Genomic DNA, 14,681 nt, shown 5'->3' with positions numbered 1-14,681 from the left:
TGTGTAAAGGGGATCTAAGCGTAATTTGCCTATTTTAAATGTATATCCTACAAGGCTTGCATATTACGGAGCCATGGATCCCCAAACTTGTTCATATCTCATTGTGAAAAAATCAAAGGGAGTTTACAGCGACTTGTTAGTACGTGGGCATTTATCTACCCATATTTAAGCTTCAAACGCACTCGCGCACACACACATACAATAACAACAACAGTGGCATAACCTTCTGTCCATGGAATGGAAGCACGTTCTTCTCATTCAAGACCAACCACATCGAAGATTTGTGCAGCAGTACCTTTATACTAAAAATTGGTATATTTTTATTATATTCAGTAACTGAAGACTGGTTAAAGCGTTCACTCGTCACGTCACTGACGTCAAAGACCCGGGTTCGATTCCCCACGTTGGTACAACGTGTGAAGCTATTTCTTGTGTCTACTCCCGTGATACAGCTGGAATATTGCTGAAAACAATACTCGCCCTGTCAATATATAAATAAACATTTTCTAGTCTACAAAGCATACAGTTTAAATAGCTATTCAGATGAAAGACAACTCGTTGGCCCACTGCTGCTAATAATTCCATACGTTGCTCACACTTTGCTTCACAGATTGCTTAAACTAAGTTTCTTTAAGGTGTTTAACAGGCTTTCTTCTTGATTTTCAGGAACAGGTGGTACCATAGGGAATACTATCATCTTGGCGCTCTTCATAAGATTTAAGGCTCTACGGACAAGAGTGAATGCCCTTTTGTTGAATCTAGCTATAGCTGATCTTGGAATAAATGTGTTTGGATTTCCCTTTATGGTATGGTCTATCCTCAGAGAACGGTGAGTCTTTAAATCCTTCTGATAAGAAAAGTAGTCGATGGGATGCTTTCTTAAAATCGATGTCTGAATAAATAATTAGGCATGTTTCCATTCGAAGTGACCGTTTGGGGAGTGGGGGGGGGGGAGGTTAGTGTATTCTGTGGTTATTTTTAAATGTACATATGCACAGTGCCCACATAACACAGCTAAGACCATAAAAGTTGGATGTTCCAGATAAAGGTGCCTTCACCCTTTACATGTGAATAGAGTATATCATATATTGGAGTGTTGTGATTCATGATGTGCTGAATATCATGACTAATTCATGGCAACCTTTTTGAGAGGCATTTAGAAGTCTGGGCAGTAAGGAAGGATAACAATATACGGATGAACAACTTCTTTATTGCTCTGTAGGTCCTAACACCGTTATAAAACACATGATAGAAGCAAGCGTTTAAAGAACTATTCACCACCGCATGATAACGATGTTATAACCTTCTCCGAAACATCGCTCGCATACACCGAATCCGTATAGCAAAAAAAGCTGTTTTTCTATGTATAATTGTTAACCTGTTTTACTGCTCCAACTTTCAGAGGCATTTAGGAGTCTGGACAGTAACGAAGGATAACAATCTTTGGATGAACAACTTCTTTATTGCTCTGTAGATTCTAACACCGTTTTCAAGCACATGATAGAAGCAAGCTTTTGAAGAACTATAACAGTGTTATAACCTACTCCGACATCGGTCACATACACTGAAACCATATAGCCAAAAAGTTTTTCATCCATGTATAACTGTTAGCCTGTTACTGCTCCAACTTCTAAATGCTTCTCGAAGAATTTTACAGATGAGCAATATTTCCACATAATAATGATCAATATAACCAAGCAATTATGCATAAGGAGTATAATATCATGCCATTAAAAAGCGTGATAATTTTAAGTAAATGTTGAATGTATTTAATAGCATAACATATTTTTAACACGAATATCAGAATAATCAGCAGCTGATGTTGTTAATGATCATCCCGAGCTTCACTTTACATGATTTCAGATGGATGCTCGGTTATGTTGGATGTCAGTGGTATGCTTTCAATGGAATGTTCTTTGGTATAGCAAGCATAGGGAGCCTGGCAGCTATCAGTATAGACCGATATTTCCTCACATGTCGATATCATCAATGTGAGTATGAGTTTCTTTTTATTTCTACCTCAAGTTCCCATACTCTATGTGTTTATGGCAAGAACCACCGGTGAAGCACGATTCGATAATGACTCATAAGCACATACTTATTATATATGAATTGTTCAATAGATTCTGCTTTCAACAGTGATTTCTCATCAATATAAAGATGGTGATGTTGTTTTCTTTCTGTTTCACCCATCAAAGTTGGCAACATATTTGTCAGATTTTGGTGTAGTTGGACTAGAATAAGTGTGCAAGAGGTGGTTACAATAAGGAACAAGAAATGGGAAAGATTCAAGATGAGGAGACAGGATATATTTTAGGTAACAGATTTTCAGGGATGATCCGAAGACGAAAGAATTTCTAGCCTTTTGAACCTGCTCTCAAATAAATAGGTATCGATTCTTCTTCAAATGCAGCCAGTGCACCCTTTGTATATCAAACGAGTGAGTAGGATTACATTACTGCACCAGAAACTAATATCCTACTTCCAATGCTATCCCTCTTTTATCTGATGTTTGCTTCAAAGTTCCCTTTCAAACCGGAAACAAGCATGTTTGATGCAGAGGCTATAATATAATGATTGTGTTCACTCTCTACTTTATAGGAGGTAATTGCGGTTTTCGTTACATGTAAAGAATGAGTCAGTGAGTCAATACTTACAGTCACATCGGCAATATTGCAGCCAGAACAAATCCCTTATGATGAGAACAATTCACGTAATAAAATGAAAACATCTGGAAGAGTAAAACCTGTCGACAATGGACAGTAAAATTACTTGACTATCACAGATATGAACATAAAACTAGCATGGAAAACTAAAACACTGTAATGAGAGAAGACAATACAAAATAAAACACGGGCTAGACATCGCCAACAACTGTAGGTAGATCACCATACTAGGGACCATGGGGACTTAAAGTACTTTTGCTACCTGCATGGAGCCCAGCTGGATTTACACCATCCCCTCAGCCATTGGCGATTGTAAGTCTTAAACAATTTAGCCAAAATTTAAAATAACGAAAATACTACGATTAAAAACTTGGTACGTGAAAATTTTACTGTAAAAGTTCTGGGACTTACGTACTTACATGTAAAGAGGCGTAAAAAAGAGGTCACCAATTGGCACTGGCGTTGAAGTTCAGTGAATTCGTAGACTGCTGTTCGAATTCCTACTGAGGGTGTTGGAAGAGTAGTAACCGTTTGCATTACATGCCGGTATCGTCAGAAAGAAAGAAGTGTTTTAGAATAAAATTGTTCTACTGTAATACAAAATCTCGGATTCTATTTGTGGTGAAAACATCAATATCTATGTACGGTGTATGTGTACATGTAGGCATATGACACATGTTTGTTTCTAATATGCCGAACGCTGCAATATATGTCAACCTGGACAATGTTTGTCGACCGTTTTAGTCAGCACTCGATGGAATGTCTGATTCGAGTTATCACTGCCAACTTCGTCTTTTCATTAGGAATATTGGATTTCAGAGTGTTGGCGGACCTGGATTAAAGATATATAATTCCTATGCTTATAAACTCCTTTAGATGATGTTTATGACTTAGCCACGCTTAAATAGCTCTCCAAATTTACCCTTGACTTTAGAGGTATATACCATAAGAGGAAATCACTCCCCGTGTTAGCAATAATCTATAATATTGCTTTCAAATAGCTCATTATTCATGTTTAAAAGGGGTATAAGAAATAAAATGTAAGTACATGACTTCTAGGTCGGGGTCGAGGTCATTTCATCTATGTTTTCCTGAAAATGCATATTTCATAAAAAATATATTTCAGTGATATAGAGAAGTTACTGAAATTGTACTGATAAATGATATTCTAACACATATTATGCCACATTTATGCAATGGCAAAATAGTTATTTCAGCAAAAGTGATTATTCTATTTGGCCGTAATAAAAAGTGATAGACCAACTGATTTACAATTATAACAAAACCCCCAAACCCCACATTCACAAAATAATAACATCCATGCGCTTTTTGTGGAGGTGTATAGGAAGTCAGTATACAATTTATATGCATATAGAAAAATATGTAGACTAGTGCTTGTTGAAGACAATTGTTGCATCTAGTGTAGTGAGACGCGGGTTCCGGAATTCTTTATATCTAAGCATATCTTGACAAATAAACAAAATAGATGAATACGAAAATACAGTCGCTATTCTGATAATTCCTGAAGTGCTAGACACCATGTTTGTATCAAAGTACCATGAGAGTTATCCACCTTCATATAAAGGGAGACTACTCTTTAAAAATTGAATCCATAACACACTACGTGTATGTTATAAATCTACTGAAAAGAATGCGTCAAGGCACCTGCAAAAGTGCCTAATGTCAGGTACGCTACTGATTAAAACAATCATATCGATATGGCTTTTGCGATGAGAACGTGGTATTCGCCTTTGTCGTCAGCAATATGAAAAGAAAATATTCGTGTTTCGTCTGACGTATGATGCGTTTCCTGGACATTAAAGACCTGACTTTAGGTTGTTCCGCTCCAAGCGCATTAGATGCGACATAATGTAGTTAGAACGCTTTAACATACGGAGATCCTATAAATGGTGAATAATTAGATAACTCTCTGATAAATATTTGCATGCATAAGCATGCACTCCTCAATGATCCTTATGAAGGCCGGATCGTTCACAACCTTAGGTTGACAGTTCACAACCCTAGGTTGACAGCTGTACACGGGGCATTGTAATTGCCCTAATTACATATTGAAGGAAGAAACGTATCGATCCGTTCGTCCGTAAAATGTATGGCTTTTAGTTTCTGTTCTGGGCTGTATCCATGTAATTTGGTAATGGTACACACTAATAGTACAACCAGGCCTTTTACTGTTCCATTTGAGCGTACGTTCAATGCAAGCATGCCCAAAGCATTGTTAAGACGAGGTCGCATACAGTGCATCCGAAAATTAGGTTGCATGTTTTGATTCATGCAGTAATCTAACAATGTCATTCCATTTACTGCGAGTGTCTTCCTTGCATACCACTAAAGTATCATTCACGTTGTATGAACATACACGTTGTATATATACAGCGGTTGGTGCAAACATTTTTTATCAATTAAATTTGCCCATCCATCAATTTCCTTGGAAGTATTTCGAAATTGTTGTAATTCCATACAATTCTCATAGCAAAAGCCATATCGATATGATTGGGTTTTTTACAAGTTGTATGTATACACCGTGTTGTAAACAACGTGTTGTGCTGGAATTGTGCTGACAACCCGCAACAAACGTTTCATAGAACGTTGAATGATTTCACAATAGAATCCACTAATCCAAGTGGCTTGTTCTCATTAAGTTCAATGTAAGAGTTCGTATATAGGTATATATGAGTGTGTGTTGTAATTATGCTCATTTGAGTACAAGAAAACAAATAAAGCACATTAAATAACTATACTGTTTTGTTTCGCTGTTTGTTCGCACTGTATTTAGCAACAATCACAACTAGGACTAAGCTCCATTCTCACATCTCCCCAGCTCCAAAGTCAAGTGCACCTACGCTATCTGTGTTAAAATGTGGACTAAAAGCGTATCTCTTCCAACGCTACCACTAAATGTACCTACTGCTTTCCGTCATGTGTATATGCATACTTGAGCATGTCCCTCAGTGATGTGGAACTAGCGCGCTATAAATACCATTATTATTATTATGTTTTACAGATTAGAATTAAAATGCAGCAGAGAGGGTTCGGATGATCCTGGCACAGTCAGGCTGGTAAAGCTCATCACCAGCTCAGGGCCCTGGCCCCCTCTACACGCAGCCCAGACAGCGAATGGGACTTCTCCCAGGAAACTGCCTAGTCGAACCCACCAAGAACTTTTCGGAGAATATGGAGGCTCCCCAACACTGCAGCCTTCTGCAGTACCCAGATTGTCAGAAGGGCTGTGCTCCCGGTGGAGAACCCGGGCACTCTCCTGATCTGCGCCAAGAGATCAGGAGGTACCAAACCAAGGGCACCGAGAACAATCGGGAGCCTGACGACAGTGTACTTGGGATGCAAACGAGACATTTCAAAGGCGAGCTCCGCATATTTATCATGCTTTTCCTGAATCTTGCCAATCACATTGCTGTCAAAAGGGACAGAAAATTCAATGATATAAATAATTTCATTGGTTTTATCAAAAAGGACAAGATCAGGTTTGTTGGCTGGAATTCGTCTCAGGCTGTATATTGGCCTATTCCAGAGAAGCTTAAAAGCATCATTTTCCAGGACGCCCTGGACATGTTCAGGGTCGTACCATGGATGGACTTCGGAGTCAAAGCCACAGGCATGGCGGAGACGATAATAAAAGCAGCGAGCCATGCCATCATGTCATTTAAGATATGCTGTTTGTGCCAAGGAAGGACATCCACTGACAAGATGTTGGACAGTCTCTGTAAATTCATTGTAAAGACGACATTTTATATTGATATTTTCTTTAAGAATAACATTCTGGCGATTGCGAGTGGGAAGTGACTGGTCCTGACCTGCAAAAAAGGAAGCCCTGAGTTTAACATTTGAGACCAGCCGACTTCATCCAGCGAAGGAGTCGGTTGGATTGCTGTTCTGTTCCATACACTCCATGTACACACGATGCAATGGCTTCTCAGACAGCTTCTCCACAGCAGACTTGCTGAAGGACTTCACCTGGTTTACTCCCATCACTGTACCGTCCAGCAGTACATCGCCATCAACAAAACGATTAAGAGAGGAACGAGGGTGGTGTGCTCTGTTATCTGACAGGATCCTTCTGGTCAGGCGGTCAAGACCCTGGATGTCTTGTTTTGTCCAATCAACTACTCCAAAGGAATAGGAGAGGACTGGCACAGCAAAAGTATTGGTGGCTTTGACCTTGTTTCGAACATTTAGCTCGGAGCTCCAGATTTTCTTTAAACGAGATTTATACTCGGCCCGAAGTTTATCCTGAATCTGGGCATTCTGGAGCTTGTCTCGAACTTGCATTCCAAGCAGCCATATTGTAGCAGTCTGTAAATAATCGTAAATGATCAGCAGCATGAGCATCGATCTACGTAACTGGGATACGATGACCAAATCCCCCAAGTCAGAGAGTCTGACCGACCACCCGATCCCAATAGTCGTCTCGTTCGACAAGCACGGGTTGCTAAAGGCCAATTCTTACCCGGATCGTCAGGGGTTGGTGCAAATATTTTTATCCATTAAATTTGCCCATCCAAATGTGTAGGTCATCAGCTGAGTATTGACTTCCTTGGAAGTATTTCGAAATTGTTTTAATCCCATACAATGACAACACCTTTTTATCTATCAACAGGTAGTCTTTCCAGTAGACGCCATCCTCCTCATTTCTACCCATTCTGCCATGACCTCGGTCGTGTGTGAAGCATGTTCAGATTCTTAAAGCATTTGACCATTGAATGTTATGAATATGTTGCAATAAGAGCCACCGAGCAGGGCGTAATGCTACGCAATATAAATGTATATACGTGAGGGCAATGCCATTAAAATAATCTAAGTACTGAATGTTATGAATATGTTATCAACGTTGTGACAAAAAAAGCCAGGAGTTATGAAAGACTGCTCGATTATATATACGTACTTGGAGACATTGGCGAAAAGGTCAGTGAAACCATTCAGAATCTCATGAATATATAAGTAGCGATAAACATGAAATAGCTGTAACATACATACTTATGGACCTTGGTACAAAAACAATGAAGCCAAATCTTCTGCACATCTGTTGCAAGGATCTCACTAAGTAAAAGATGGTAAACTCACTCACTAACGCACTCACTCACACACCTGCTCAGGTCACATATATTTGCAAAACTGAACTTTTTACTTAGATACGTAATGTCGCCAAGGTCAGGTGTGTCGTGACAATTGAAAATCGGGGTTAGAATCGGTATTTATCAACTAATGGATTCTGGTGGTCAGACTCGCTGACTTGGTTGACACATGTTATCGTATACTAGCTCCGTAGATCCATGTTCAAGCTGTTGATCATTAGATTGTCTGGCTCAGCACTGATTATTTACAGCTGAGAGCGGTAAACTTAAAAAGAAGAAAAGAAACTGACATCAGTAGTTGTAGACGCAGACGGCACGTGTGACGCAGCAATTATTAATTAGTTGTTTCTTTTCAGCAGAAATAAGTCTTGACGTCAAGCAGAAGAATAAATCAGACTTGCACTGTAGTTTTGATATAATAGGATTAAGTTCTTTTATCACAAGAACTGTAGTCATTCGCAATTTGGTATTTCATCAGTCCAAGTGCCAGTTGTATTCTGTGGCAGTGCTCAGGTTAACAATTTGGATCACTTATCTGCCATAAATGTCCAGCTATGGTTATGCTGGTGTGTCTGGGTGTCAGATATTATCTGTTAAACTACATTATGTTCATACTGCCTTTTGACGCTTTTCTTCATTGAGTGAGTTTTTCCGGCGGCTTTTCAAGTCTGATCCATTCACACCACCATGTAAATAGATCAGCAGCGATCCACCATCCACGATAGGAGGACATGCTTTTAGTTAACACGATCCTCACTTACACATCAGTTTCCAGAGTTCCTGTTTAATAGTGCCAACCCTGCTAAAGGTGTCTCTACGCACGCGATTACACATGGCACATTCGTGATCTGATGAAAACACATTTATCTTGATTCATGTAACACTGTAACAATGTTATCCCATTTACTATCGCCATCATCGAGTATTATTAGCGTCATGAGTGCCCGCGGTGTTAAGAAGTACGCGTGACAAATGCATTTATACATAACATATGTGTCCAGCAGTAAGTCAAACAGTGACTGATTGGGTTTAGTTTGACGGAGCTTTTAGCAATATTACCGCAACGGCAAGGGACACAAGAAATGGGCTTCAGATCATGTGGGGAAATCAAACAGGAATCTTTTGACAGATTTGTTTGTAAATTCGTTTCTTTCGAAATAGTTACATTAATTTCAGATTTATATGCGAACAAATTGTCACAATTACTTCCATATCTATGGATCATGATTTGATCACATTGATCAATTTAGCATATGGATGTAATAAAGGACTCGACTGATGTTACAGGTTAGTTTCAAGTCATTTTGTTGAATGTTTACACTGCCAGTTACGTACTTCAGTGTCAAATATATGTACGTGTAACAAGACACCAATAAATGCATAGTAAACAAAAGTGATTTGAGGATGACTGATTATGGACCTGAGATACAATATGCAGCGAAAGTTTGTGAGTCATGAACTCTGCCAACACAGCGTAATTACTTTTATTTACAAAGGGGAAGGAACTACAAAACTGGATTAAGATTAGTTTTAACACTGTTATAATGAAAATAGAAACAAACTCAACATTCCCACAATAAAGCTAAAAATGTTATTCATTTATATGAAATTGGTTTTCAAAGTCAGTTACCAGAGGATCTTTGTGACTGGTATATCCGATTATATGTATTCTAAATCTCTGTAAATAGATAGGCCGCTACATGTCACTAATGAATGGCGCAGATGTTACTGTATCACTTTACCAGTGTACCGACTATCATTAAGTCAGTCAGAACCACTTCTCCATGTAACCTCCAAGCATAAACCTCCATGCGTAAAATAAGTATACCATACTTTCCTGGTACCGTGTATTCTTTAATGCCAACTGTGTAACACTATGTTTCATCCACGACGTGTATGGAAAGTTTATCCTCCCACTACTACTGCAAACATGTCATTGGGATTTGGGGCACCATGTGTTCTCACCCTAACAGAGAAAGAGTTGTTGGTTGTGGTCCTGAAAGCAATATCTATGTACCTCTTTATATCTGTTAGGTACAAGTTTGCAAAGAGGGGACATCTGGATTTCCATCTCTTATAGTTATTTCACATCGCTGAAGCGCATGCAAACAGACTGATCCTAAGAATCAGGCAATAGAGGACCGTTTGGGCTGACATAAGTTGCCGTGTAGCTATATATTTCATCGAGAGATCAAGTTATAAACACTGTTTACTTTGACGTCCATATTGCTAGGCATGGGGTTTACGTTTGTTACTGGGAGCGTGATATTTCCAGCTATCATTTCTTAATTTCTTCCTTGTCCCTGGTCAGTGATTAATGCCAGACACAAACAAACTGGATGAAGAAAACAATACATCATTCAACAGTTAAAGGTTGGAAGGACGCACACTAGAACTGACATCACAGTGGAATTCAGATGACGTCTTACGGCAATCTTAATGGGTTCGCTGTTACATATTTTACAATGTTGTTCCCACAAGAGACACCGACAATCACTAACACTTCAAATATTTTGCTCAGTTTTTTGTTGCAGTGGGCGATTACGAAATGAAATAGTTCACATGTATTTAAACACGTATGCATTACATTTAATTCAATACTGACCGGTGAAGATGCATACAACATCTAAGCCATCAACATCATTCAAGGTGCATGAGCTTGTACTTGGGTGTGTAGATACAAATTAAACGTCAAAATAAAGCAATTAAAATAAGCAAACGTTCAGTTCAATACAATAACAATAACTCGACGTGGACACTTCTCTCATCATTCACAGGAAGACTTTTGAGAATCCAATTGATTAACGTTTCTGTTGGAATAATGAAGGTTTCGAGAGCTCAATTTTTATAACACCTCAAAACACCTCGAGCGAGATAGCGAAGATACACTGATTCAAGTGCCAACGGCAACCATTGGCAGTTCCGTCATGGTCTTGTGTCTCATGAAACAATTAAACTGCAGTAACATGATCTTTAGTACTAACGTGAAATGATCTCACCTTACTTGGACACTGGATTAACATTCTCTACCATTATAATGCCTAACATTAATCTAGACTGGGATTGTAATTTCTCGCATTTACCTGGAATGGCATCGTAATTCCTAACATAATGCTTGAATAGTTGAAAGGTTACGATACAATCTGGCTCAAAGTAGTACAGTGGCATAAATCGTGTATGCTGACCTTTGCAGGAGAAGATAGCGACATAAACCGTTTGGAACAAATATATTTCTACAATGGTTCTAGGATGGACTGATGGGAAGATAGTGTGATAGCATTAGCCTTTCATTACTTATGGTCCAGACAGTTTACGACTGGCGTGAGTACAGGATGGCTTTATTTGGTTAAGGTTAAACATGTGCCCACCATTTCGGCTCCAGCCAGTGACACCACGGACAGAAAATGTATTTAGGGAAATCAGTTAGAAAAAGAACTTCGAACGATAGTGACGATCACGGGGGCATTAATGGGATTGCTCTGTGATTTAAGATGCTACAGTCACTAGGCGTTGTTATGGCCACATCCTGTGACGGAATCCCAGACGCGTTTTGACAATGGCCCCTGGCCATGTGTCATGTGTTTCTTCAAAACAGTAAGTGCCTGCATCTTGTGTCACCTTCAGCATTCTTCCAACAACAAGCTGACACCCAGTAATATGATTTCACGGGCTTGACGTAGTCGGTTTTCCGTAAGACAATTAATCAAACTTGCAGTTAAACTATTCCTCGGGGAAAATCACTCATATTGTTATAGTGTCTAATTCAGGACATCCATCGTCCAAATGTGTATAAAAACCGAAAAGTCATATGAGACTTATTTGTTTTATTATTTAATCTGCATTCTTAATTTTTATCTCCACAACAGTGTTCATTAGCTTGTCAGCCACCCCGTTCATCTTTGTCACTTCCATTAATTACTGTATATGACATTTATGGCCTCTATTGGTCCTTCTGTTTATGTCATTACATCAACTGTACTAAGAAGTGCTGTTGTTTCACTATCTGTCCATTGTTGAATTTTTGCCTGTCCATTGATGTATATAAACTACTCAAAAACAAGAAACGCATAGGTAGTATTTTCCGATGTAACTTTTCGAATTTGAATCATTGGTGTCTATGTAATCAGTATATCTATGGTGAACGCTCTCTGCAAACATTTCCGAGTTTGAATATATTGAGGACTCGCACCCAAATGTGTTTTGCTCTATAAATGCAATAAATTGTGAACAAGGAGAAATCCATGCCTTTCCTTTTGCGTGCACATTCAGTCGGGGAGTCTCAATGCTCTTGTGACAGTTGACAATGACAAATTTGGTGTTAAAGTCATGCCTAGACTTACCAAAGCTCAACGCTACAATGCGATTGGTCATTTGGAGGCTTGGGAGTCTGCGATTGCAAGCCAACTGAATGTGTCACAGAGTACCGGAGCAAGACTTTGGCCTCGTTACTAGCGGCAAGGGTCAACAAGTGATCGCCCCAGGTCAGGTCGACCCCGTATGACCACGCCCGCTCAGGACAAGTTTATTCGACTTCGACATTTGCGGAACACGTTCACCCCAGCATCCTCCACAACATCGGCAGGGCCAGGACTAAGAACAGTTTCTGTTCAGACTATGAGGAACCGCTTACGTGAGGCTGGTATTCGTTCCAGAAGACCTTTGCGAGGACCTGTCCTTACACGTCAACATCGGTAACAGCGCAGACAGTGGCGTCGCCAACAGCTACCATGGCCATTGCAAAGGTGAAGAACTGTTATCTTCAGTGATGAGTCGCGTTACATGCTGCGACGTCACGACGGAAGACGCCTCATGTCCTTCCTTTCATGAACAGCCAGAACATTTTTGATAACGCTTGGCCGCATACAACAAGAATAACCAGGGATTTCCTTGCCCAGAACATCGTCCAGGTTCTTGATTGACCCTCACATCCATATTGGGTGGGGAGTCCGGTATTCCGAATGTGTGTAGGGACGGCCATGGGCAGGATTATGCCGCTCGCAGAAATGCCCTGAGGTTGAGCTGGAAGTCCGCTCACCTCATTCATGTGTCCTTGTTGTCATGTTTTGTGTAAGCAGCTAAAGAAGTTTAAACTCAACATATTGCTTCATCTTCATCTCGACGCATTCGTTCGTCATCGTCAACATGTTTGTCCAGGTTTGTTGACCTTTTGAAGACACAGTCTATAGACGTTTAATCGTTGACGCTGCTAACATAGCAGTTTTCTGTTCAGACTGTCCCAGTAATTTCTTATTAGAGTGTTGGTCTTGGAACATAAATGTCCAGAAATCGTTAGTTGTGGAGTAATTTTGAATGACACAGATGACTTGCAGAGTAGTTTTGTATGAGTTAGAGTTGTTGCATTGTATGATTGAGTATTGCAGAAAGGACCTTAAGCTTAGTCTCTAAGGGTCGAGTTACCTATTATATAGACAACTTGGAAAAGCGGCGATTGGGGCTTTCGATCTGATCTGTGTCCCACTAACTTAGACCAGTGAACATCCGGGTAAGAATCGGTCAACAACCAATTCTTATCGTAAGAGGCGAATTTCAGACTCGCTGATTTGGTTGACACATATCATCGTATCCCCATTGCATAGATTGATCCGCATGATGCTGATCACAGGATTGTCTAGTCCAGACTCGATTATTCACAGACCGCCACCATATGGTGGAGTGCGGCGTTAAACGACAAACCTACTTGGTCATCACTGTGTAAATTTGTAAGCAAGGGTATCTTGCCAGCTTCTATCGGTATTCTAGACACAATACGTATTTCCAGACAGTGACAAAATGCTTGACTGATGTCAACTAACATTACAAAGAGGGTTCGAATCCTCACCTTGGGTTGCTACTCATTTGAACCAGTTCCTTATCCTTTTCTTCTATTCGGTTTTAAGCCTTGCGCTCCAACTTGAAATCACCTCGTTTCTTAAAAACGATGTGTTGTCAATGTTGTGTACTGCGAAACGTAGAACCATACGACTATGAATTGCCTACCTCTAAATTGCATCATTAATTTCAATGTTATTCTGAATTAGGAATAGTCTCTGTCCGGCTAAGTGATGTTTTAGATGTACTTTGTACAATTGTTTGTTTCAATGTCGTCTGCTTCTAATGTCACAAGGGGCGGTGAGGTCTAGTGGGTAAAGCGTTCGCTTGTCACGCGGAATAACCGGGTTAGATTGCCTTCATGGCTACAATGTGTGCTGCCCATTTCTTGTGTTGTGTCGATTCCGTGATAACACTGAAAAACTGCAAAACGAGGCGTACAACTAAAGTCACTCAATCACTCATCCTACTGTCACATCGAATGTCTTCCTTTAGGTGAAGGCAATACAGTCTACCTTCTGATAACCAGCATCACGCATATTATTTCCAGTGAGAACAAAGATAAAACCTGGGATGATCAAACCCATATCAGTAGGTTCCAATTACGCCATTAGCGTAGGGTCAGGTATAAGGTCAACGATTTTACCCTGCCTTTCTAGCAGTAATTTTCCATAATAACGGAAGGTTCGCATGAAATACCTTAAACTACCTCCCCTAGATCCACTGGAGATTTCCTTATAGCCACCATTCATTGCCAGAAGGCATTCATCCTGTACAATAAGCAATCTATAATATGTTACAGGGGTCGTGAACTTGACACTTCTGAACTGTTAATCATCGTGCACTATGTCATCGTTATCACTGTAACAAGAGCATATTACTATAGTAGGAGATAGCTTGGGAGTGTAGCAGGGGTGTCTAAGATTTGCATTAGTCGCTGAACGTAAGATACATCCATATCGTCTGGTGACTGGTCAAAGCGCTCTACTTTCATTCTCATCAAATACCATGAGTAGTCAAGCTCTTTAACATCCCGTTCTATATTCAACTCATTGATTCGACATGTGATCAAGTGTCC

General features: G+C 39.8%; 1 protein-coding gene across 1 annotated transcript in view; it reads left to right on the top strand.

Annotated features, from left to right (window-relative positions):
- LOC137283696 (visual pigment-like receptor peropsin) overlaps window positions 1–14,681 on the top strand; it is a 57,618-nt gene that overhangs the window by 33,108 nt on the left and 9,829 nt on the right. The window contains exons 2-3 of the mRNA XM_067815352.1: window positions 667–829; window positions 1,864–1,991. Coding sequence (XP_067671453.1) covers window positions 667–829; window positions 1,864–1,991 — 291 coding nt within the window. The remainder of the gene's footprint in view (window positions 1–666; window positions 830–1,863; window positions 1,992–14,681) is intronic.

This window comes from Haliotis asinina, chromosome 5, assembly GCF_037392515.1.
Source record: "Haliotis asinina isolate JCU_RB_2024 chromosome 5, JCU_Hal_asi_v2, whole genome shotgun sequence".
NCBI lineage: Eukaryota > Metazoa > Mollusca > Gastropoda > Lepetellida > Haliotidae > Haliotis > Haliotis asinina.
This window is presented reverse-complemented; position numbering and strand designations above follow the sequence as displayed.